This window comes from Manis pentadactyla, chromosome 11 (assembly GCF_030020395.1).
Source record: "Manis pentadactyla isolate mManPen7 chromosome 11, mManPen7.hap1, whole genome shotgun sequence".
Taxonomy (NCBI): Eukaryota; Metazoa; Chordata; class Mammalia; order Pholidota; family Manidae; genus Manis; species Manis pentadactyla.
The window spans coordinates 98,396,835-98,420,219 of NC_080029.1; the positions used below are offsets into that span (position 1 = coordinate 98,396,835).

Here is a 23,385-nt window from a genome sequence, read left to right on the forward strand (position 1 = left end):
ACCAGGCGTCCCTGGCCCTCCAAACTCCCCGGGGCGTCCCCCAGGGTTGCAGCCTGCAGTGCTCCAAGTACGTCTACCGACCGCAGTCGCGACCCCTTACGGGACCGGGACGGCTGCCAGACAGAGGGTACCCTTTTCAGAACTCCGACCGGTCTCACTGAAAAGCAGAACACAGAACACAGACAACTCAAGGCGCCACTAATCTTACCTCTTCCTCCAAGAAAGGCTTCGGGAGTGAAGCGGGGTGAGCGCACGATCGCGGATGAGCCCCCAAATGTTGGATTCTCCCAGAGGAGGACGCCGCCCCAAATCACTCACGGAAGGCGTCTCTTGATGCAACAAGCAAGAGGAGTTTATTCAGAGGCCAGCTAGCTGGGGTCCATGCATTAGCCCGACACAGCGGGTCTCAGCGAGGACCCCGAACTCACAAAGCCAGAAGTTTTTATAGCATTTTCAAAGGGGCAGTATTTTCTACAGTCACAATACAGTGTTTTTTTTTTTTCATAGATACATAAATTTTCGGCTGACGCCTCATCCTGGGGGTCTGATTAGATAAAATCACTTTCGGAATGTTTAGAGTGATTCTAGCAAGATAAGCTTAACTGATTGAGGTTGGCTAACTAAAAGTCACTACAATTAACACTGGCTGACTAACTTGTTTTTCAAAGTTCTAGTAATTTTTCTCCTTCTAAGTTAGAAAATAGTGTTTGAGCCTTTAAGATGGCTGTGCTTATGCTAACTTTTGATTCTTCAGGTTCTACACTACAATAGTATATGAAAAATGGAAACTCAGAAAAATTAAGCAGTCTAAGGTCCTGAAGCTAGTTCTCAGGAGAGTTGGGGCTTTAACCAAGATTTGGAAGTGTCTGGTACTGGTTTCTTTCCTCTGTATTCATTACAGATTTCCTCATGTATTATGGGGGCTATAAAATCAATCATCCTTTCTTTCATCTTCCAGCTTTGTTTCCATCACTTTCTTTTTGTTTGCTCACATTTAGAATTCTTCACTTTTGTCTGTCCAGTCCAGGATCCATCTGTCAGAATTCAGCAAGGTGCAGGGATATCCACAGCAGTGCAGGAGGCTTCCCCTTTACACAGATGTGCTCGATAGACAGTCTGGAAAAATTAACATCCTATTTCTGTTACAAGATAGTTTTTGCCACACATCAAGAGATTTTTACAAATGATAAGCATATACTTTTTAGTGCCTTAGTTTCTTTTCTCTTAAGAGGGAGAATACTTAAATTTTAGTGATCTCATTTGTCATTTCTTAGAGGTAGTGAAAAAAATAGGCTGTATTATCTCCAGTTTGGGAGGGGGGAGTTGCCAGTCCTATTTTCCTCATCTGTATATGAGGATAAACAGAGAGTTCTTTGGAAGTTTAAAAGAGGTAACAGCAGGTATTTAGCATGTAAATATGGCTGTTATTGCTAAATAAGGGGGAGGTGACTTTCCACATAGAGCCAAGGTCATAGTCAGGTGGGAACTCACGTCTTCTCATTCCTCACTTAATGTTGCATGGACTAATTCACCTGGGTTATTGTTTCTTTACATTATAAAATACAAGTGTTAGTAATTTATTTTTAATTTGTCTATTATGAACAGGTGTGTTCTGTGTGTTCTGTGTGTTCTGACTCTGTGTGTCAGCAGGCCATGCACAATGCCCATTACATCAAAATCCCAAGTTTACCTCATGTCACAAGGCAGTTAATGTTAGTGAATCCACATGACCAACAAGGAATATGACACAATCTATCAAATAGTATTTAGGCAGCTATTCTCAGCAGGTGCTTATGGAAAGGAGCAGGAGATTATTATTTACTATGTGTTTGGCATTGTGTGAGAGAGGGGACAAACACACACAAAAACACTGTACTTTATCTGTTTCTCACAGGACTGACAATTTTCTGGGGAAAACAGATGTGATCAAAACCTGACATGATGAAAGAACAATAATGATCACTATGTGATTCAGTCATATTAGTTGAGTGGGCTCTGGTCTCAGCATTTAATGATCTCTCTAGACTGATGGGTAAAGAGACAAGGAAACTCACACTTAAAGGACAGTTTGATAAATGAGACAGGGAGTGAGAGGAGACATTGTGAGGTATGTGTAGATTTGTGTGGTAGTGTGGGCTCTGGGGAGAGGTGATGTTTGAGTTGATCCTGATGGTAGTGGGGGATGCTGTAGAGACTACTGAGCCAGTAGGACAGGAAGCCACAATTTCAAAGGCACTGAGAGATGAGAGAGCCTGGGAGATGAGGAATACTATTTGTTCAGTATTTCTAATGGTCTGAAGAATTTATGGGGTTATGTTGCTAAACACATTGTGTACCATGCTAAGAAGCATGAGCATCAAGGTGCTGGCAACCAAGCATGCAAGAAATGATCTGTCATAATTCAGAATGCTCACTCTAGGCAGATGTTCCAGTAAAATGGGTGGTATATAGTCTGAATCAAGTCTTAGAAGGAAAAAAAATGAATGAATGAGTGAGTGGATGATACTAACTGTAAGTGCTGTAGGAGTTCAGAGAAGAAAGGGAATGCCATACTAATATTTGAGGAAGACTCTTATGATGGAGGAAGATTTGAGTGGCTAGCCGTAGCTTGCCCATTGTGAGTAACCAATAAACTAGATATTGAATGGCAATAGGATTTATATGAGAGAAGACTGAAAATAATACCAGGTTGCATAAATGTATGGGATGGCCAAGGAGACAAATCTAAATGGAAAAGAGTGGTAGATAATATGATTTCATATGCAAATTGGTTGCACATTTTGCAAGGCTTTGAAAATGTGGTTGAGTTGAAAACTACTGGTTGAGTAGTTTGAACTTATTTTGTCAATCAATAAGAAGCCACTGAAGATTCTTAAATGGATATTTTAACATTTTCAGTTTGAATTAGAACTGTATTGATGTATTGGGCCTCTTCATCTTGGTTGGAGGAATATGAGTCTGGTGAGATCATGCTAATTCTGATTCTTACATTTAATGGCAGTACCACAGAGACAGGCATTACTTTTGGATGGGAAAATGAAGTTGAATGATCCACTTTGGCTTCGGGGAAAGTGTGGAATAGTCCACTGTCGGGAGACAAAGGAAGCTGAAGCAGAAATGGAAGAGTACCCATATGAGATTTTTTGGAGTTACCAGTCTAGAGAGGGATGGAGTACACAGAAGAGATGGGAGAAACTGCTTGCCCTGTAGTCTTTCAGGGATAGCATACATGTGACATGCACGATCAATATCCCATTCTATCCCATAGCAGACATTGATTGATCTTGGTATGTTTTCCTGTGGAGCTCAGTGGTAGTCTCAGAGGCCTTGTTAACACAATGAATGTTCCAGACAGCTATTACTGACTGATCAGAATTGGCACTGGAATTCAAACCTATCTGCATGCTTGGAGTAAGAAATGAATGAGAAATAGGTTATGACTATACTCACAGTGCAAATCAACTTTTACTTTTCCAGATGAAACTCGCAGAGATCTGCGCCAAGAGTGAGCATTATATTGGCACTGAAGGAGGAGGGATGGACCAGTCCATATCATTTCTTGCAGAAGAAGGAACTGTAGGTGGCATGAGCTCTTTGGAAGTATCAACTAGGGAAAGTTCACATGGAGAGGAACGCCTTGAGATCTCCAGCTTGCTGGGTTCTGGGCAGCCTGTTTTGTAAGGCTCTGTTGAAGGTGGTGTTTCTCACCTGCTTTGTCATTCAAGGCTGCGACCACTTCACCTGCTGTGTTTCATGTTGGTCACCTCTCCCTTACACTTCCAGAATTTTACCTCAAGTCTATTCTCTCTTGTGTCTGATTGTTTCCCCCCTTCTATTTCTCTTCATTGCTAAGATGAGATTTCTCAGTTCCCTAGTTATTAGGACCTCCTTTCCTGCTCTTGTTCCAAATCACTTCATCTCATGGCATTTTCATAATCTCTTGTTGGTTTTAAACCAAAATGTTAGTTCTCTTATGACATATTTTCACAATCTCTCTTTTCCTAATTTACTCTTTGGTGTCATTTTTCTCTGTCAACATTTTTTGGGCTTCAGCGGTGGAGAAAAGAATGTTGACAGTAAGCCAGGAATGAATTCCTTAACCATATACCACTTCCCCTTGGCTATCAACTCCCTTAGGCAGAGTAGAGGTTTTTGTTGTCACCCATAAACTGCCCATTTCCAAAATAGAAGCAGACGTTTCTTCAAAATCTTTTCTTAGTTTTTCATCAGATTCCTACAGGCTTCCTATTTCCCAAAAATACCTGGATTTATTCTTATTAAGAATATTTGTTATTGATTCTCATAAGCTAAAGACATGAGGCATGAGAAAACTTGGTTTAATGCTAAGAAAATACCTTGGGTGTTTTGGGTGAGACCTGACAAGTAGACATGATGGCAAGAGTCCTGATGTTAATGTAAGTCAGCTAGAGAGCCTGAACAAAGTCCAGATGCTTTGGGCTTGTGAGGCACTTCATGGTCTGGCTGCTGCTTTACCCTGCCATCCTTCTGGGTCACCACTCCTCACCCCTCAAACTCTGAGCTCTGGCCAGATTTTAATACCCAAAGCTCTGTTAGCACCCCATGTTGTTTTCACCTCTGAACTTGTATGTGCTCCTCCCTCTTCTTGACATCCTGTTTGCGTAAAGAAACCTTCTGTCTGTCCTACTCTTGCTCATCCTTCAAGACTCAGTTTAGATTTCTTTTTTTTGGAGGAAGGAACTTACAGTGGCCTGTATTTGATCAGGTTCTTTAGCTATGTGTTTAGCCCTGTGCTTTGCTACCATTGAAACAACCTGGGAATGTATGTCTCCTTGACTGTCTTTCCTGCTAGGCTGTAAACTCTACGAGGGCAGGACAGTGTCTGTCTTGTTTGTTGCATTTCAATTGTCTAGTATAGTGCCTGGCAGTCAATAAATAAAATTTGAATGAATAAATGCTTTTTGGGGACAATTTTTTACTAGGGTTGATAAATGCATAAATGATTAAACATTTTCTGAATTCTAATACATTCTCTCTCACCTGTCATTTTTCTTCCAATAGGCCAAGCTGATAGAGTTTAGTCCTCTGAGGGCAACTGATGTGAAACTCCCAAGTGAAGCAGTGTTTGTGATTGCCAACAGCTGTGTGGAAATGAATAAGGCAGCAACTTCTCATTTCAACATCAGGGTAACGGAGTGTCGGCTGGCTGCAAAGGTATGAACTTGGCAAACTAGTGAAACGATATGAAACTAATGAAATTCTGTGTTCCACAGTTTAGAAGACCCTTGCTGGTTGAGCCTTAAATCCACTTAGGAAGTATTCATTGAATACCTGCTGCACGCCTAGCAGCATGAAGATACACAAAAAGATACAGGACATAGAATAGAGAGAATAAAGTAGAGTAAAAGTTAGGGGGATATGAAATAGGAAATGGTGAGTATGTGGTCAGGTGTTATGTAGCCATGTGCTCCAGAGTGACACCAATGAAACGTTATGGAGGATGTGGAACAGTACATGACATGACCGGAAAGGTGGAGAGAACTAAGGCTGGACCTGAGGAGTGAGTTTTGGGTCAGGAGCTTCACTGTCCTTTCTCCCAATTTTTCTTCAAAAAGCAGTCAGTTTGATGGTTTAGAAATTTATATCTTATCACGGAATTCCCCTACTTAGTACCTTTCAAAAGCTTTCTATTTCACTGGAATAAATCAAAATGTCCTAATGACTGCCTAGAGGGTCCTGCGTGATCCGATGCCTGTGTACCTCATCCTCTTCTTGTCTTAGCATCCCCCATTCCCTTTGCACTCCAGCCACAGCCCTTGTCCCCGCAGGGACTTTTCACATGCCCAGAACACTCCTACCTAGCCCTCTTTGAAGTCTCAGCCTAACTGTCCCCCAGGGAAGCCTTCCTTACTCCTAGACTAAGTTCAGACTCCTTTCATATTTCACAGCACGTGCACTTCTCAGTTATGATACTTATCACAATTGTTTAATGTCTGTCTCCTCTTTCCAATTTGATTTTATCTGAGAGCCAAGACTATATCCATCTTATTAACTCTTACATTCTTAATGACTGGCATAGTGCTTAGGCTTAAATAGGAACAGGGTAAACATTTGTTGAATAAACGAATGACTATTCCCTGTGTTACCTGCCCTATTGTGTTTATTTTGCTCAATTTGACAACATTTTTTACAAGTGCATATTGTGTGTCCAGACTGAAATAGTTACCATAGAAATGTGGAAGGTGTAGTTATCACTTGTGACTGACTTAGCACTTTGCCCCTCATTCCCACCCCCAGAAGTTAAGAAGTTGGGGAGAATAGAGAGATGATGAGCCAGAAAAATGAAACATTTTTTTCTGGGAAATTTTGGGCTTAAACATTTTTTGAAACTTATGATTCAGATGCTTTGAATTTTGAATCTAGAATTTAAAAGTTATGTAAAAGAAATGGTTTATATTAAACTCCTTACAGAGTGTGATTAGTGCATATATGAGAAGACGTAGTACAGTTAACTTTTCACTATCAAGGCTTGAGTGAACTTTTTTTCCCTTAGGACAACCTTCCTCTTTCAGGAGATGGAAGAAATTAGTGTCTTGTTTGTTTGAGGGCTTATTCTTGTTGACTTTATTTTGAGATCAATGAGTAAATGTTGCCTACTTGAGGAGACCTCAAACACACCACAACATTGTTTACAAAGTTTTATCACGAAATGAGATATCATCTATGAGATCCATAGGTGAGCTGAAACAAGTATGAGACACGTGACATGGATTCATGTTGTGACTCCTGTCTTCCAAAGATGCCAAGAGGAATAAAATCGTGATGTTGAATCTCTGTAGTGAAAGTTGTCGGGAACGGCAATGGTTTAGGAGAGTTAACTAGCAAAAGGGCATCTCTTTGAAGCAGTAGGTAGCTGAAAACCTTAATCCACGGCAGAGCCTCCTGTTAAAGATGCTTTCTGAATCTAACTGTATAGCTCCATACAGTTTTAGAGATACTTTGATCAGTGAAATTGGCATCTGAATTTAGCTTTTTTGCCACACACTCTTCCCACTTGGTGTAGACAAAGACATTGTTTTAAATACCCAGAACTCTCTCTTTTAAAATATGGAAGAAAGGAAAGTAAAAGACTTTATTGAGATGGAGGATGTTTTCTAAATCATGTTGCTGCAAATCACTAGTCTCCATGGTTATGTGCAAAAGCAAACAAAAAGATAAAACTGGTAATATTGGCCACACACATAGATACTGGTGTTAAGAATATGCTTTTGCCTAGGTATATAGGTTGGAATTCTGCTTAGCATATTTTTTGTACAATGTGGTTTTATTCTTCCATTTTCAGCAACATGTAAATGGATATAATTTTTGGTTGGAAATGATCTCATTAAGTCAGGAAATAAACTCACATGGAAAGGTAAAGAAGTTTCTCTTATTCTGAATGAATTTTCTGTTTTCAGACCATAAAAATGAAGTGTCAGTGGAGAAATGACTAATCAGGATAGTTTTGAAATGAGCCTGATTAGTTTGAATTCCACATGGCAAAACTGTAATGAATAACACTTACTTTTCCTCTCCTCCTATGTCTCTAAGCTCCTTTTTTGAAAATGTGTACCTTTCTACCTCCTTAGCACAGGGAAGTATACCAAACCAAGGATGATTGTTTTTGTTTTGCTTCGAAGTAGGTAGTTCCGTCTACTCGCAAGATTCCTTTCTCTCCCTCCCTCTTTTCCTCCCACCTTTCCCTCTGCTCTTTCCAATAGCTTACAAAACCAACTGATGTAATTCATTAAAGGTCAGTCTTATATATACTTTTGAACTAAAATTAAAAATACTTCACAGCAAACACAGAGATTTATAATTATTACTTAAGTAAATGATACCTTTAAGTAAAGCACATTTTTATGTTCTTAAATTGACAAAGTGGCCAGAAATCTTTTATGAGTCCCAGTTTTTTCATATTTTATACATAATCAGTGGCTTAAACTTTTCCAGAAGGTTTATGACATAAAAGAGAATATCTCTTAATTATATTGAGGGATAAAATGTGTGATGCCAATAATAAGTATTACGGGAATCAGAAAGGGAAGAGGAATTATGCTCTTGGTTTATGCATACCCCGAGCTGCTGTGGCGACATAAGCAATGAAGGAGGGAGTTTCATGTGGTCCTTGGACACTTCAAGGAAGTTTTACAGTGTGACTCTTTACGGAGCCTGTCTGGTCAGGGGCCATCACTCACCCAGTTTTTAGTTCCTGCCACTTAGTGGTCAACATGGAACTTATTCTCTATCTGGTGATAGATGTGAGAAGTGGGCATAATCTCAGGGCTTTGGCTGTTTCCTTGAATGTGAGTGCAGAAAAACCAAAAACCCAAGAATGTGGCCAATTTCACTCAGCTTGTTAGTTCAGTAGAGCACACTCTGCCAAGACTCTAGTGTGGCATGATAATCCCAGAATGCTGAGTCCAAGCTGCAGGGCAGAGGACACAGAGATATTCTGGAATAGGTTTGATGTGATTAGTGTGATCAGCGTATGGCAGGACCTTCAGTGCTCTGCTAAGGGTCAACCAGGCTTGGTGCTGAAAGAAATGGGGAGTGGCTAATGTTGTTAGCAAGGTATTGGAAATATTAATCTGGCAGCAGGAACTTTTGCCTTGGCTGAAGGGAAATGGGTCTTAGAGTATCAGTGAGAATGGGATAAAAGGGGGGAAAGGAGAGAAGCTATGACTGAACCTAGTAAAGGGTCAGGTAAAGGTTCTCTGGGATTCATTTTGTCTTCCTTTTGGCATTAATGCTATTATTTTGTGGATGTTTTTCCCTGACTACCCTCCCAATCCCATTATGTTAAGTGTCCTTTTATATGTTTTTACCACAGGCTGTATTTTTTTCCATTATAGCAATTTATCACAATTGTAGTAAGTTCATCACTATGTTGTTATTATTTAACACTGGTCTCCTCTGGTAGACTGAGCTCCATGCATTCAGGAGCCATGTGTGTTTTATTCACTGCTGTCTGCCTAGGGCCATGAATGATGTGCGTGAATGAAGAGAAAGCAGATGTGGATAAAATGGAAGTTCCTGTCACCTGGCCCTGGTTGGCTAGCTCACTCACTACACACGTGTGGGCAATATGTTGCTATTGACTCTATATAAAGAGTTCTGCCCAGTGCTCTGGGTGACATGGTGGCACGGCTGCAAGGGTGCAGGAGAGCAGAGCAGAGGCTGGAGTGGTGGCAGCGCTGAGGACAGAGGCCCAGAGGACAGCTGTGCAAGCAGAGAGGCCCATATAACTGCTGTGTGGGAAGAGAGGCCCAGAGGCAGAGACTGGCTTGCTGCATGCAGACTCGCTCTGAGGGAACGGGATTTTAGCTAAGGGGCTAGAAGCAGTGACTGTGGTGGGCCACTGGTTTTAGTTGTTGGACAGGGAAAGAGAGGGAGAAATGAAGAGCAGTAGCTTTAGCAATACGGAATTTTAAAACAGGAAACATCTGTGTATGTTTGAAGACATAGTCAGGTGGGAGAGAACTGGCTAGAGAGATTAGTTCTAGAAAGAAACTAGCTAGAAGAAAAACTTGACCTTGACCTTCCCAGGGTGTCTTTTCAGGCAAAGTGCTAGGTGTTTTTATTATTATTGAGGTGAGGTGGGACATGGGACAAGCATTGTGATTAACTTTTCCTGCCTATGATGAAAAATGCTGAGATATAAACAGTATAGTAAGAACAGGAGGGACCCCATTTTAAGGCTAAGATTCCATTTTAAAAAGCAGAGAGTTGAGAAGTAAGATTCCTAACATATTCTTTGGTAATCAGATAATAACCTACCCAATCTTAAGGCAAGGCAAGCAGTCTTAACTGATATGTCCCCACTGCTTGAGGGTGACCACTATTTTGGAGAAGAACAGGATCAATAAATCCCTTGTATTAAGTTTATCTTACAGAATTATCTGGAGGACTGACTATGGTTGAGGACATAGTATCCTTCACTAGGGAGAAATGTCACGAGACCACAAGTCAAGCCTACCCCCAAAAACTGCCCCCCACCCTTTCTACCTTACTGAAAGCCTTAAAAAGACAGAATCCCCAGTGTTTCAGTGCACCTTCTCGCTGAGAACGCCCGCACTTTCTTTAAGTGTGTACTTTTAAATAAAGCTTTCTCACTTTTCAGTTATTGTGTTTTGTCTCTTTTCTATTTCATTCTATTTCCAAATCTTCAATCTGTCACCACTTTACTCTTGATAAATAGGGAGGGGCTGCTGAGAGCTCTGAGTTGGGCCTGCAAGTTTCTGTCCCCTAGGTGACCCAGACAAAAACTGCAGCTGTGCGATCTAATCTTAGTAGCCCGTCTGAAAATCTCCTTTCTTTGTGAAGTTCTCAGAACATAATCTCACTCCATCCATGTTCAATGGCTCCCCAAAATCCTGGGTGGTAGGGGTTAGTCCCCACGCCATGCAGATCCAAGTGGACACAGGATGCCAAGGGAATCTGCCCTAGGCTGAGAACTTTCCCTCTGTGTCTCTGCACTTCCCTGTTCTCTGCTGCCTGCAAGGCAGCTGCCATTCCCCGCTGCTCTTGCTTTAATGAATTCCTTCCTTACCTGCACTGGTCTGACCTGCTCGAGAATTCTTTCTTGTTCAGAGCCAAGAAGCCTCCCGCATGTAGGCTGAGGTTTCACCTGGTCTGCAGGGAGAGACCTCCCCAAACACAGATGCCTGGCAACATTATCTTATTTAATCTTCACAGTAGCTTGTGAAGTAGCCATTAAATGCCCCATTTTATACACTGGGAGTTCTGGGCCAAGGTAAACTGTGACTTGTTTTAAGTAAGTGCAGGAGTCCAGGTCTGCCTTTGCCCCAACTCTTTTTATTATACTCCTTAGGAATTAGGCACAAAGGAGATCCCCAGAGCATCACGCTTGGGGGCACCTTAGAAAAGAGGCAGGCTATGCTGGCGGTGCCGTGATGTTTGCATAGGTCCATTCTGCACAGTCATACAGGTTCCTTCAGATTTATTCTGTGGCCTGCAAAATAATATGGAGAACAAGAACAGTGGGGGCGGTGAATGTTGGGAAAGGTCCGTGTGGTGACTGTATGATGGCTATGAGTGGAACATGGACACCGAAGTCACTAACTGTTGCAGAAGACTGGGAAACAGTCTGTGTAGCTGGAAGAGGGATGTAAGCAAAAAGTAAAAAGTATTCATGATAAAAATCAGCTATGTATAATTCCATTGATGTCAAACTATATGTGTGCAGGTATGTGTAAAGTTTGCATCAAGAAATGTATAATAGGGTGGTCAACAAACAGTGGTTGGTGGTTATCTCACTGGGTCACCCCAGAGTGATTTAGTTTACTTTGATTTATTTTACTTTGTATTTTTTTTGCACTTCAAACAGTTATGTGTTTATTAAAGTTTTAGAAATGAGTGTGTGTGATTTAGATAGCCAGAAACAACTACAACACAGCTGCTTTTGTTGTGTAGAAAACAACTTGTTGAATGAATTGTTTTTAGAGGTAACTGGGAAAAGGGATTAGAAATTTTAACCTTTGCAGACCTGATGAGGAGAAGACTTGGTACTTTTTCCACTGATTTGTTAATAATTCTGTTGATTTGCTAAATCCAATGGGAAAGCCAAAGAGAGCTGGATTCTGACAGATAGATTCCTGAGTTGGGGTCCATATCTTAGCACTCCCCTACCATACCCTCTAACTGGAAGCCCTGGTGACTCTCGGACTGAGGGTTTTTTCCAGCTGCAGGAGTGCTCTTAGTTTGCACCTGAAACAACCTGGAAGTGCTGAGCTAATACCCTTGGAAGTAGCACTCCACTAATCATGTATGAGAGTTAGTAGGTAAATATACCAGCCTTTTCCCCCATGGGTAGTGATGCCGGGGTTCTTGTTTGCAGTCGAAGAATGAACTTAGCAAACACTCAAGGTAGGAGAGTCAGGGAGAGGCTTTTATTTAGAGAGAAAGTGAGAGGACAGAGCTCCTGGTTCACACCAGGAGGGGACAAGAGAGCCCAGGGTGTGGCATTGTCTAGGGGATTTATAGGCAGTTGAGGATTTGGGGGAACTGATAAAGAGCTTAGGGGTGTGGACTTGTTAAGTGGTCTTAGGATGTTTGTCTTTGATGAGACATTAAATCACTTTTAGCTTGCTAAGTGAATCTTACACATGATTACAAACGATTAGCATAATAAAAATATCGGCTACTTTTCTTTATCTGGGGAATATCAACTGATTTCACTGAAGAAAGACTCTAGAGCTTAGTGTTTAACACAGAGTTTTTGTAGGGGGTTTCCTTGCATGTAGTTACACTCCTGACTGTAATTATCCTGCCTTGTTTTTTCTGGATGCCCTCACCCTGACTACACCCATGGTCCCTGTCTCAGTAGGACACATCTGAGGTTTATTCATACAGGTCTCATAAGGCCCAGCAGGCCCAGCCCTCACCTGTCCCCACCAGTGGACCATGTACTGGCTTCTGTTCCCATCTCACTTTCTATTCCTCCACCAGGACTTCTTGGAATCACCGTACCCTCTAAATTCTTGTCCCAGGGCCTGCTTCTGAGACAGGGTCCTAGCACTAATTATCTGCCTTTTTCCGTGACCTTGGACAAAGCACTTGTTTCCTGTTTTCTTGTCACAGAGCATGGAACAGGATCAGGAACCTCCCAGAAGTGCTGTCTGATATGAATACTTATGTTTGCAGTGGTGAAAGGAAAATGGTGAATGTTGGCAAAGAACTACTTTCTCGTATTTCTCCGCCCTGCTACTGACTGAGGAACTTGTGATGGAATGACCCAGAGTCCTGACTCATAGCCCAGCTTCTCAAATAGGAAGGAAGCCAGTCACCAGGGCCTCAAGTGGCAAATTTCCTCATGAGTTCTGTCTTTGAGTGACAGTGATCTTACCCACCCACTTCCCTCATCTGCAAGTCATCTTTTTGTTTCCTGAGCCAAATTTCAAAGGGCTTAAGCAGCTTTCCTATTTTATTCCACAATGTAGCACACTTTGAGTGGCTCCTGGCCGTGCAGCTGTAACTCAGAGTGTGTGGTAGATTTCATCCTTAATTGAAACACACACCAAATTGCCTGTGTGGACCTTCCCGCTGAGGGCTAAGCAGACCCAACAGCAAACTGGGATACTGTTGGAGTAAATGTGGACTTTTACACTTAAAAGTAAATGTGTAGTGCCTCTGTCTACAGAAGAAAAGCACATACAGAGGCTGCTTTGAAAACAGCCTTGGAGGCAGCAGGCATCACTCGAAGATTTTCCTCTCATACATCCCTGCCTGCCCCAGTTTCCTGAGAACTAGTGCCTGAGGCAATGTGACCTGTTCCAGCGAGGCCAGGGATGGGAACTTGGAGATTGTTCTGTGTGGAAGGTTCTCAGAAAAGCCCACCCTCTTCACTTGGGGGCTCTTTGATGTTTTCACTGTTCGTTTTTCTTAAAAGGAAACCATCAGAGTGTTTTTAATCACTGGAATATTCACTTCTAACACAAATCTTAGTTTGTGTTTAGAAATGCATTTGCAACACCTGAGTGGCGATTTGACCTGTTGTGAGGAGCACCACACAGGTATTAGCCATGCCTCCCTGACAGTGTGGCCTTGGAGAGGGAAGCGAGAGGTGGAGGACCTGGGTTCAGTTTTCTTTTTAGGTGACTTTGAGTAAGTCACTTATTCTCATCTCTTAGAGGAGTAATACCCATCTCATGGGTTGTTGAAGATTAAAAGAAATAAAAAGCACATTTTAAATCATATAGCAGCAGACAGATGTTAATTACTTCTATTGGCTTCATTGCTTATCTCAGTTGGATCTGGATCTGTTTTGAGAAAGTGTCATTCTAGGAGATCATCTGTGGATAAAGTGAAGGTTCCTCTGGCCAGGATTCTCACCTGGCCCTGGTCGGCTAGCTCACTGCACACCTGTGGGCAATATGCCGTTATTGACTCTATATAAAGAGCTCCGCCAGTGATCTGGGCAACACAGTGGCATGCCTGCAAGGCTGCAGGAGAGCAGAGACAAGGCTGGAGTGATGGCAGCACTGAAGACAGAGACTGAGATGGCTGTGGAGGTAGAGAGGCACAGAGGACGGCTGTGCGGGCAGAGAGGCCCAGAGGCAGAGACCGGCTTGCTGCATGCAGACTCACTCTGAGTGGATGGGATTCTAGTGACTGACCTGCCACCATGGGAGTAAAGTTGGGTATAACCCTTTCATCCCAAGAACATTCCACTGTCATTTCTTTGGTCATTGAATCCATAGAACTTGTCCAGGGCTGAAATCCATTGGCAAAACATCCTCTATATGTGTATATAATTAAATGTATATTTTTCTTTTGTTTTATGTATGTCTTTATAAGTTTTCTCAAATTATTTTGGAATACATTGGAATATAGACCATGAGTGTATGAATGAAATGAATGAATGAGTCAATCTGTGGAGTTCTGAGTCCAGCATGAGTAATAAACACTAAGTAAATGTGCTAAGTAAACAAGGCCAGAAGAAAGATCTTAGCTTCTGTCCTTGCTTTAAAAATGGCACCATGTTCAGTGAAATAATTGAACAGAAAACTATAATTCTATTGTCTCTTTTCCCATTTCTGCCTTAAAATTATTAACTCCTTTCCAATGTATGAGTCAGAGTTTTTAAAAAAGGACTCATGAATATAAGAACTTCTGTTACTGACATTCAGAAGTGAGTGGCCCTAACTAAAGCACAATAGTCTTTTGGTAAACCCTGCTTCCTGTCAAAAAGAAAGAAACTCAAATCATCAGCATAATAGAAGAATAAATCAGATGCACATTTCCTTGAAGACTAATTTTCCTTTCTTTTGCTTGCTGCTTTTTGCTGTCTGTACTGTCTGCACCTGCCTCACACCCTGGGAATGACTTTTGTAGACCCTGGGAGGAGAGGTATCTTCATTGCTTTGTCACCTGCTCTGAAGGGCTCAGTCAGTGATTTGGGAGAATAAAGGAAACATGTCCTGGATTGGAGGTGCCGGGTGTAGCCCTGGTTACAAAGGTTTGGTTTGTACTTAACCCTCTCTTCAGACCGAGAGATGCCTCAGAATGCAATTGGAAGCCAAAATCTTTCTTTGAGGGTGGAGAAACAGACAGCTGTACTATGACCAGTGACCTAATGAAGCGGTTTTTCATAAGGTCGCCAATGAGGTTTTCATTTAAACTCTGGGGCTTTACTCCAAATGCCCAGATACTTAAACTCATTAGCCATTTTTCAAAGAGTCATGTGGTAAACAGGAAGTGCTCTAATGAAATTAGGCATACAGTATCCACCTCAGGACCCAGGTCACATGAGATTTGAGTCATTTTCTGTAGAATTTATAGAATGGTGTATTAAGGATGAACTAAATAGGGATAAAAGAACAAAAATATTCAAAGAAATTGTCCTTAGGGAAAGCGGTGACAGGAGAAAAAAAATCAGTGGGGGGATTCATTTTTTTTATAAGGAAAATACTTAGCTAGCCTGTGAGTGTCACACAAGCATGTTTAATTCCAAACATCTGAATGAACCCAGTGCGCATTTTCAAGCAATAGTGGAAAATGTGGATAGGTTGAATGAAGAAAAATGAATAAAAGCTTAAAGTTGAATTTGGCTAATTAAAATAGTTCGTATCTATTTCTGAAATGAAAACTACTATCTTGAACTTGCAGCTCCTGGCTAAGCACAAAGGCTTGCAATGGGATGAAGTACTGCAGCTGGAGGAGGTACAGGCCAAACTAGGGGTCAGTCTGGAAGAAATGCTGTTGATCACAGAGGATGCCCTTCACACTGAGCCTTATAGCCCCGAGGAGGTCTGCAGGTGTCTGGGAATTAGCCTACAGGAACTCCGGACCCAAATCCTGAGTCCAAACACTCAAGATGGTGAGTCTACTGAGAAAGTTAGGGGAATGGGATGTTCCTGCACTCATAGCTGGGATGTTTCCAACTTTCCTATGGCTCTTACTGACATTGAAGCATGATTGGGGGGATCTGGAGAATGCGTGTGTTTTGGCAAACTTAATTATCTAGGTTCTTGGCTTCATTAAATTCATTCATTCATTCATCAGCAAACATTTCTGCATCTGGTATATGCCAGGTATTCTGGCTAGGCAAGATGAATAATACATGGTTCTGCCCTCACAAAGTTCAAAATTGAAAAGGCTTCTCTTTTTTCATCTTTTTTTCACACACATTTTTCTGATTATTGTGCTATGTCTATCAAAAGGTCTAGGTTAGCTCAGTGCTCATTACTGTTATGAAATAACACTGGAACTCCAGGAAGTCTTCACTGCTTGGATTGAAACTTGTGGCCCACTTCATTGTGGAAGCTTTTCCCATGTGTCTGCTGCTTTCAAGAGATTTTGATAACATGAGATGCCTGAGATGAAGGCTAGGTAAAGTTTGGAGGTATAGGATGGGGCCTTGGGATGGCTTCTCTTCTTGGAAGTAAAGGTTGTTTATTTGTGGGAAATCAATGCTGGGAGCAGGAACATCTAGCTAACATCCAGTAGTTTCCTATGGTAGAGCTGGGGGTTGGGAGCTCAGCACAGACATCAGCCTCATGGTCCCATTCCTACCCCACCCCATTCAGTTCATTCAGTTCTACAACTGGTTATTGAGTGCCTTAAGTGGGTTTGCCTGCAAATAATGTCTTAAAGGCAGCAACTACTGACAGCTTTAGAATAAGATACTTCATTTGAAGGCAGGGACAAGGTTTTTTGTTTCTCCAAAATTGGTAGATCCATTTTAATCTGATGAACATTTATTTAGTCTCTAGAACTGGATGAGCAAATTGGCTTACAGGCTTAATCAGACTTGCCATCTGTTGTTATAAAATAAACTTACTGGAACACAACCGTACGGTGGCTATGGCTGCTTTGCACTGTAACAGTGGAGTTGGGTAGTTGTGATAGAGATCGAATAGCCCACAAAACCTAAACTATTTACTCTCTGGCCCTTTGCAGAAAAATTTGCCAATCTTCACTCCAGAAAGGCGTTAGCCAGACTGCCTGAAATAAACTCTTGGCTTCTTCACTTACTAGATTTGTGAATAGATTTGCAAGTTCTTAATCTTCCTGTCTTATTTTTACTTTGAAATAGGTATAATAGGAATGCCTCCTTCAAAGGAGCAATCTATGTAATGTTTGGTAGTGGAGATGCTCATAAATGTCAGCTATCTTTGTTATTTCTTCTTCCATCTCTTCCCCCTCCTCTCGACCCAGGCTGAGCACTGGGAACCCAGAAGTTAAACCTAACAGGGTTAGATCCACAAGGAGTTTACATAGTGGTGGAAACAAATACAGAAAAAGCTTATCCAGCAGAGTAATGCATGTGGTGATGGAGGTGTACCTGAGTCTAGGGAGACGAGAAAAGAAAGAAATCAGAGCTGGCTTTACTAGGAGATAGTAACCAGACAAATGTTAGAGAATAAAGAGGAATTTCTTGGTGGACAAGCAGAAAGACTTCCAGGCAGACAAAGCAGCAGGTACAGAGGCAGAGAGGGGTGAGAGAGAATTACATGTTCAGAGAACTACAGATAGTTGAGTGTTTCTTGAAAATAATGTATAGAGTGGTGACTGATATATCAGTCTGAGTTTGTAGGTAGGCCCAGATCACCAACAGCCTTGTTAAATACTTTGTGTATATGTGTTTTATGAGTAATGGGGGAGTAATAGAGTGTTTATTGAATGAAGAAGTTGTGTAGAGCTTCAGATAGGGAGAATATCCAAGGGAATAGCCTTTATCCTTTGCCTTAAGACATTGTCCAGTCTTTTTAATTCAGCAAATGTATATTGACTTCACTGGGTATTATGCTGGATGCTGGGATACAAGAAAGCAGTGACCTAGTGTCTAACAGGGGAGAGTACCACATAAAAATCACAGAAAATAAAATCTGCTATAATAAAGTATTTAACAAGAGTCCTGAGAATATGGAAGAGAGTGACTAAATGCCTAGAGAATGTGGCTTAAATTTGAGCTGGATCTTAAAAGAAAGTTACAGACTTCCCAGGCTGAGAGAGGTGACAGGCCATTCTAGGCAGAGAGTAGAGCCTGAGCAAAGACATAGAGACATGAGGAGTGGAGTACTTGAAAACATGTGCCAAGAAGTATTGTGACGTATGAATTGGATGTCAAAAATACTGGCTAAAGGGATGCCAAACAGGAGACTATTGTTCTATTGTCCATCTCATGACAGCCTGAAATAGGAGATTGATGGTGGATATTGCAATGGATAGCTTCTCAAGATGGTAAAGGAGAGTTCAGTTGGATTTCGTGATTACCTGTGATTAGGAAGGAAAGGAGGGAGGAAAGAAAGCAGAAGATAGGGAAGGTCAAGGTGTGGATGTTGGGAAAGTTATGGAATTATAGTATGGGAAATGATTTGGGAGGCAATATGATGAGTGTGTATAAATGTATGTATGTGTATATATGTGTGTATATATACACATATAGTTTGGTGATAGGGCAAAGCATCTAAATAGAGATACCGGTCAGGTAAAAATGCAGACTGTATAATTAGATTTGGGAGTTTTGGTTAAGAGGCGAAGAAGCCTTAAGATACATTGAGACAATCACCATCAAATGATTTTAAAACCATCTTTTCATGCTGTCACTTCTTAGCTCAGAGACCTTCAGAGGCTCACCATTACCTCATTGCCTATATTCCTTAACATGGATGTTAAATTTCTCCTCAGTTTTGTCTTAACTCTGTTCTGCTGTGTCCTGTTTCTCTTTTGAGCCCAAGCAAGCCCAGGTGGACCTTGCTGTTTTGGCTGAACCATTCCACTTACCAAGTGCACCTTGGCCTTCAATCCTGCACATCACTGCTCTTTTCTGACTGGAACTTTCTTCTTTTCTGAATGTAGTTCCTATCTACCTTAAAAGCTCAATATAATCCTTATCTTTTCCTTAAGCTTTTCAATCCATAGCTTGTTCTCTTTCTCTGTATCTGTGTTCCTTTTTCTTTGCATCTGCCTGTCTTTCTCCCCCCTCCTTTTTAAGCATCTTTTGGGAGTAAGCTCATTTCCCAGAAAACCTTGGAAAACAAAGGATAATGTCCTAACCATAGTACATACACTGCTGTTTATGTGTATGTTTAAGTTTTTCCTCCCAAAGAATAATTATTTGTTTCTGTAAAAATGATGCATGCTTTATCTTACCTCTAATTAAAACAACTTCCTTACTGACCCACTTGCATCACTTTTTATAATTTACTTATGTTTTGTTTGCCCTCAAAAAGTCTATGTTGAAAAATGAATCCATTCTGTAATTCTGTTATTTCCAAAGGGTTTCCCTTTTTGCTTTTGGAATGATGAAATTTTAAAAAACTGAACATAAATTATTCTGTGGGATTCCAGAGTCTTCTAGGTTAATATCACTTGATCTACCCTCTGAATCCAAACATCTAACCTCAGCTAAATTTCTAGTTGAAGTCTCTTGAAACTCAATTTTAACTTTAAGGATCAAAATCCTTTTGTATCTTTGCCCTGTTCCTTCTGAGTTTGTGCTTTGGTTGGTCTAAGACCTTAAGCAAATGTTCCTCCTAATCCTTTAAAAAATATGATTCTTAGTTTTTTTATCTTTGTTTTAATTGATGTGTAGTTGATACACAATGTTATATTGGTTTTAAGTGTACAACATAGTGATTCAACAGTTACATACATTATTAAATGCTTACCCCAACTAAGGTAGTTACTGTCAACGTAGAAAGATGTTACAGAACTATTAACTATATTCTCTATGCTGTACTTTCATCCCATGATTAATTTATGTTATAACTGAGATTTTTGTGCCTCTTTATCTCCACCTATTTCACCCATGCATCCCAACCCCTCCCCCATGGTAACCATCAGTCATTTATCAGTCTCTATGAGTCTTTTGCTGTTTTCTTTATTTTGTTTTGTTTTGAGATTCCACATGTAAGTGAAATCATATGGTATTTATTTTTCTCAGATTGGCTCATTTCACTTAGCATAATACCCTCCAAGTCCCTCCATGTTATCCAAAGTGGCAGGATTTCTTTCTTTTTATAGCTGAATTATATTCCATTGTATATGTATACCACATCTTCCTGACCCATTCATCTATTGATAGATACTTAGGTTGCTTCCATATCTTGACTATTGTAAATAATGTGGCAGCAAACATAGGGGTGCATATATCTTTCAAATCAGAGATTTTTTTTTCTTCAGGTAAATTCCTACAAGTGGAATTAGAAGGTCTTATGTTATTTCTATTTTTAGTTTTTGAGGAACCTCCATACTGCTTTCTATAGTGGCTACACCATGCTACATTCCCTCCAACAGCATAGGAGGGTTCCGTTTTCTCCACGTCCTTACCAACACTTGTTATTTCTTGTCTTTTGGTTAGTGGCCATTATTCTGACTGGTGTGGGGTGATATTTCATTGTGGTTTTGATTTGCATGTCCCTGATGATTAGCAATGTAGAGCATCTTTTCATGTGCCTGTTGGCCATCTGTATGTCTTCTTTGGAAAAATGTCTGTTTAGGTCCTCTGCGCATTTTTAATTGGGTTATTTGTTTTTTTCCTGTTGAGTTGCATGAGTTCTTTATGTATAACCCTTTTTTAGATGGATCACTTATGAATGTATTCTCCCATAGTGTAGGTTGCCTTTTTGTTTTGTTGTTTCCTTTGCTGCACAAGCTTCTTAGTTGATGTAGCCCCACTTTTTTATTTGCTTTTTTTTCCCTTGCCCAGGAAGTGTGTCCAGAAAAACATTACTCATGCTTATTTATGTTCAGGAGATTTTTGTGTATGTTTTCTTCTAAGAGTTTTATGGTTTCACGTCTTATGTTAAGGCCTTTAATCCACTATGGTGTAAGGTAGTAATCTGGTTTCATTCTAGTGTGTGGTGTTGTCCAGTTTGCCCAACACCAGTTACTGAAGAGACTGTCTTTTCCATGGTATATTCTTGCCTCCTTTGTTATATATTATGTGACCATATAGGCATAGGTTTATTTCTGGGCTCTCTATCCTATTCCATTGACCTATGTGTCTGTTCTTCTGCCAGTACTATGCAGTTTTGATTACTGTAGCTTTATAGTATAGCTTAAAGTCGAGGAGCATGACTTTGTTCCTCTTCGTCAAGATTGCTTTGGCTATTCAATGTTTTTTGTGGTTCCATATAAATTTTAGGATTATTTGCCCTAGTTCATTGAAAAATGCCATTGATATTTTGATAGGGATTGTATTGAATTTGTAAATTGCTTTGGTCAGGATGGCAATTTTGACAATATTAATTCTTCCTATCCATTAGCATAGGATACATTGTCATTTATTTATGTTCTCTTCAATTTCTCTCATGAGTGTCTTACAGTTTTCAGAGTAAAGGTCTTTCACTGCCTGGGATAGGTTTATTCCTAGATGTTTTATTCCTTTTGATGCAATTGTAAATGGAGTTATTTTCCTGATTTCTCTTTCTGCTAGTTCATTGTTAGTATATAAACGCAGCAGATTTCTGTATATTGGTTTCATATCCTGCAAGTTTGCTGAATTATTATTTCTAATAGATTTTTGATGGAGTTTTTAGGGTTTTCTAAATATCATATCATGTCATCTGAAAATAGTGACAGTCCACTTCTGCTTGCCCATGTCTCTCACCACCTGGCTGCAAAAAGGGGCCCAACCAAACCTCTCTGGTCTAGATATACCCTTGCTCCCCTGACCCTTGTAATCACCTATTGATATGGAGATGGACTACTTCTCTCCACCCCTTGGACACATCTATTGATATGGAGATGCACTAACGCCAGATGAGAGATTCTGGAAGTACTGCAATTTTACCCACAGATGGACTTTTAAGGCCAAGTAGAATGAGACTTTCAGTTTTGTCTGTTTTCATTTTTGTAAGATAATAGATTCTTATGAAATAAAGTACAAAAGACTAAATCAAATAATTTTTTGTTATGCACAAAAGATATGCTTTAAATTGTTTTGGAAGTCAAGTGTGGGAAAAATTTGCTTCCACTTAGCCCTTCTTCCTTTCCCTTTCTGCTTGGTCTCTTTTTGCAGCTCAGCTCCTGTTGACTTCTCGTCTGTCTGGCACAGAGAGCAGGATCATGCCAGGAGTGAAGATTCTTTATTTTCTAGGAAAAATGGGATCATCTGGGCATAATGCTGACTTCCTGGGTTTTCCTGTTCCTTTTTTAGATGGGTGCATTATATATCACTATTCATTGGTTTGCCTTCCTTTTTCAAATATTTAAGGAACTACAAATGAATGAGAATATAACTTATTAAGTATGATTTTAAAGACATGGCATCTTAAAGCTCTCACCTTCTATAGCAGCAGCGTTGTAAGCATGTTGGAATCATACTGGTGATGTGTACCATGTACTTGCCTGTGCCTACATCCCTGATGGGCAGGCCAGAGCTCAGAATCTCAGTAATAATGGTGGCATTGTTTCTGGCTCCTGAGGCTGTTCTGGAGCTACAAAGGTAGGAGAATTTTGAATTTTTATTCCTTTGTGTGAAAGTTTTAAGAGAGCTAAGATGAAACAAATTCTGAAGGTACATTCTAAGGAGGAGTTGACCCTTGCAGTAGTTTTAAATACATGTGGCCATCTTGGACTGAGGCAGGCTCAGAATGAACCTCTGCAGCGACCACCTCTTCATACTCTGTACCTTCAAACCCTCAAGTTCCCCAAGTGATTCGTGTTAATGCGATTTGGGCAGGACTGGCATAGAGGTTGTGGTAGAGAGTTAGACCATGAAACCAAACATTGCTGTCTGTCAGATGCTGTTTCCCGAAGAAGAGACATAGTCCTCTCTAGGAAGGGTTGTCCTTGTGTATTGAGACTTCACCTTCAGCTTCATGGATGCAGGGAAGGAAGAAGGGGACACCTACCTTCCTGAACACAGCCCTATAGACTCTAGGGACCCACACCTATGAAAGCAAGCTAGAAACAACTTTTCTGGTCTCACAGGACACACACATACAGTAGTTACTATAATGTAACTTTCCCAGTACTTCCCACATACAAAAAAACAAAAGCATTTCCCACATGTAAATCCTGAAAGTCACAGCATCTAAAGGTGAGCCATGAAGCACCATATTCCCACAGTATTTGTATCCTTGAAAAAGGATCCTTGTTTTGTCCATCTCTGTATTTCTGGAGTACCCAGCAAATGTTCACTAAATGAACAAATGAGTTCATTTCGTCTATCCACATGGAGAAGTCATGGGTAGGAGGCCAATTCAATAATGCACCCAAAGTCTAGTTAAAGGGTGGTTATATCTAGCCTTTAAAAAAATCTGTTCATGTACATTAATAATAATAATGATATTAACAACAACTAGCAGTGAGCACTTATTGTGTGCCAAGCGCTGTTCTAAGTACTTTTAAAACATTTAGTATGCTTGTCCTCTTGTTTAGAGTACCTGCATG

The 23,385-nt window shown here is 40.6% G+C and overlaps 1 protein-coding gene across 5 annotated transcripts in view; it reads left to right on the forward strand.

The window, feature by feature from the left end:
• The window catches only part of GALK2 (galactokinase 2), a 186,577-nt gene that overhangs the window by 133,850 nt on the left and 29,342 nt on the right, over positions 1–23,385 (forward strand). For 4 of the 5 annotated variants that reach the window (XM_036895132.2, XM_036895134.2, XM_036895135.2 and 1 more), the window contains exons 6-8: positions 3,478–3,576; positions 5,041–5,193; positions 15,649–15,859. In XM_036895132.2, the coding sequence (XP_036751027.2) occupies positions 3,478–3,576; positions 5,041–5,193; positions 15,649–15,859 (463 nt within the window). The remainder of the gene's footprint in view (positions 1–3,477; positions 3,577–5,040; positions 5,194–15,648; positions 15,860–23,385) is intronic. The other variant, XM_036895136.2, reaches the window with a different exon arrangement.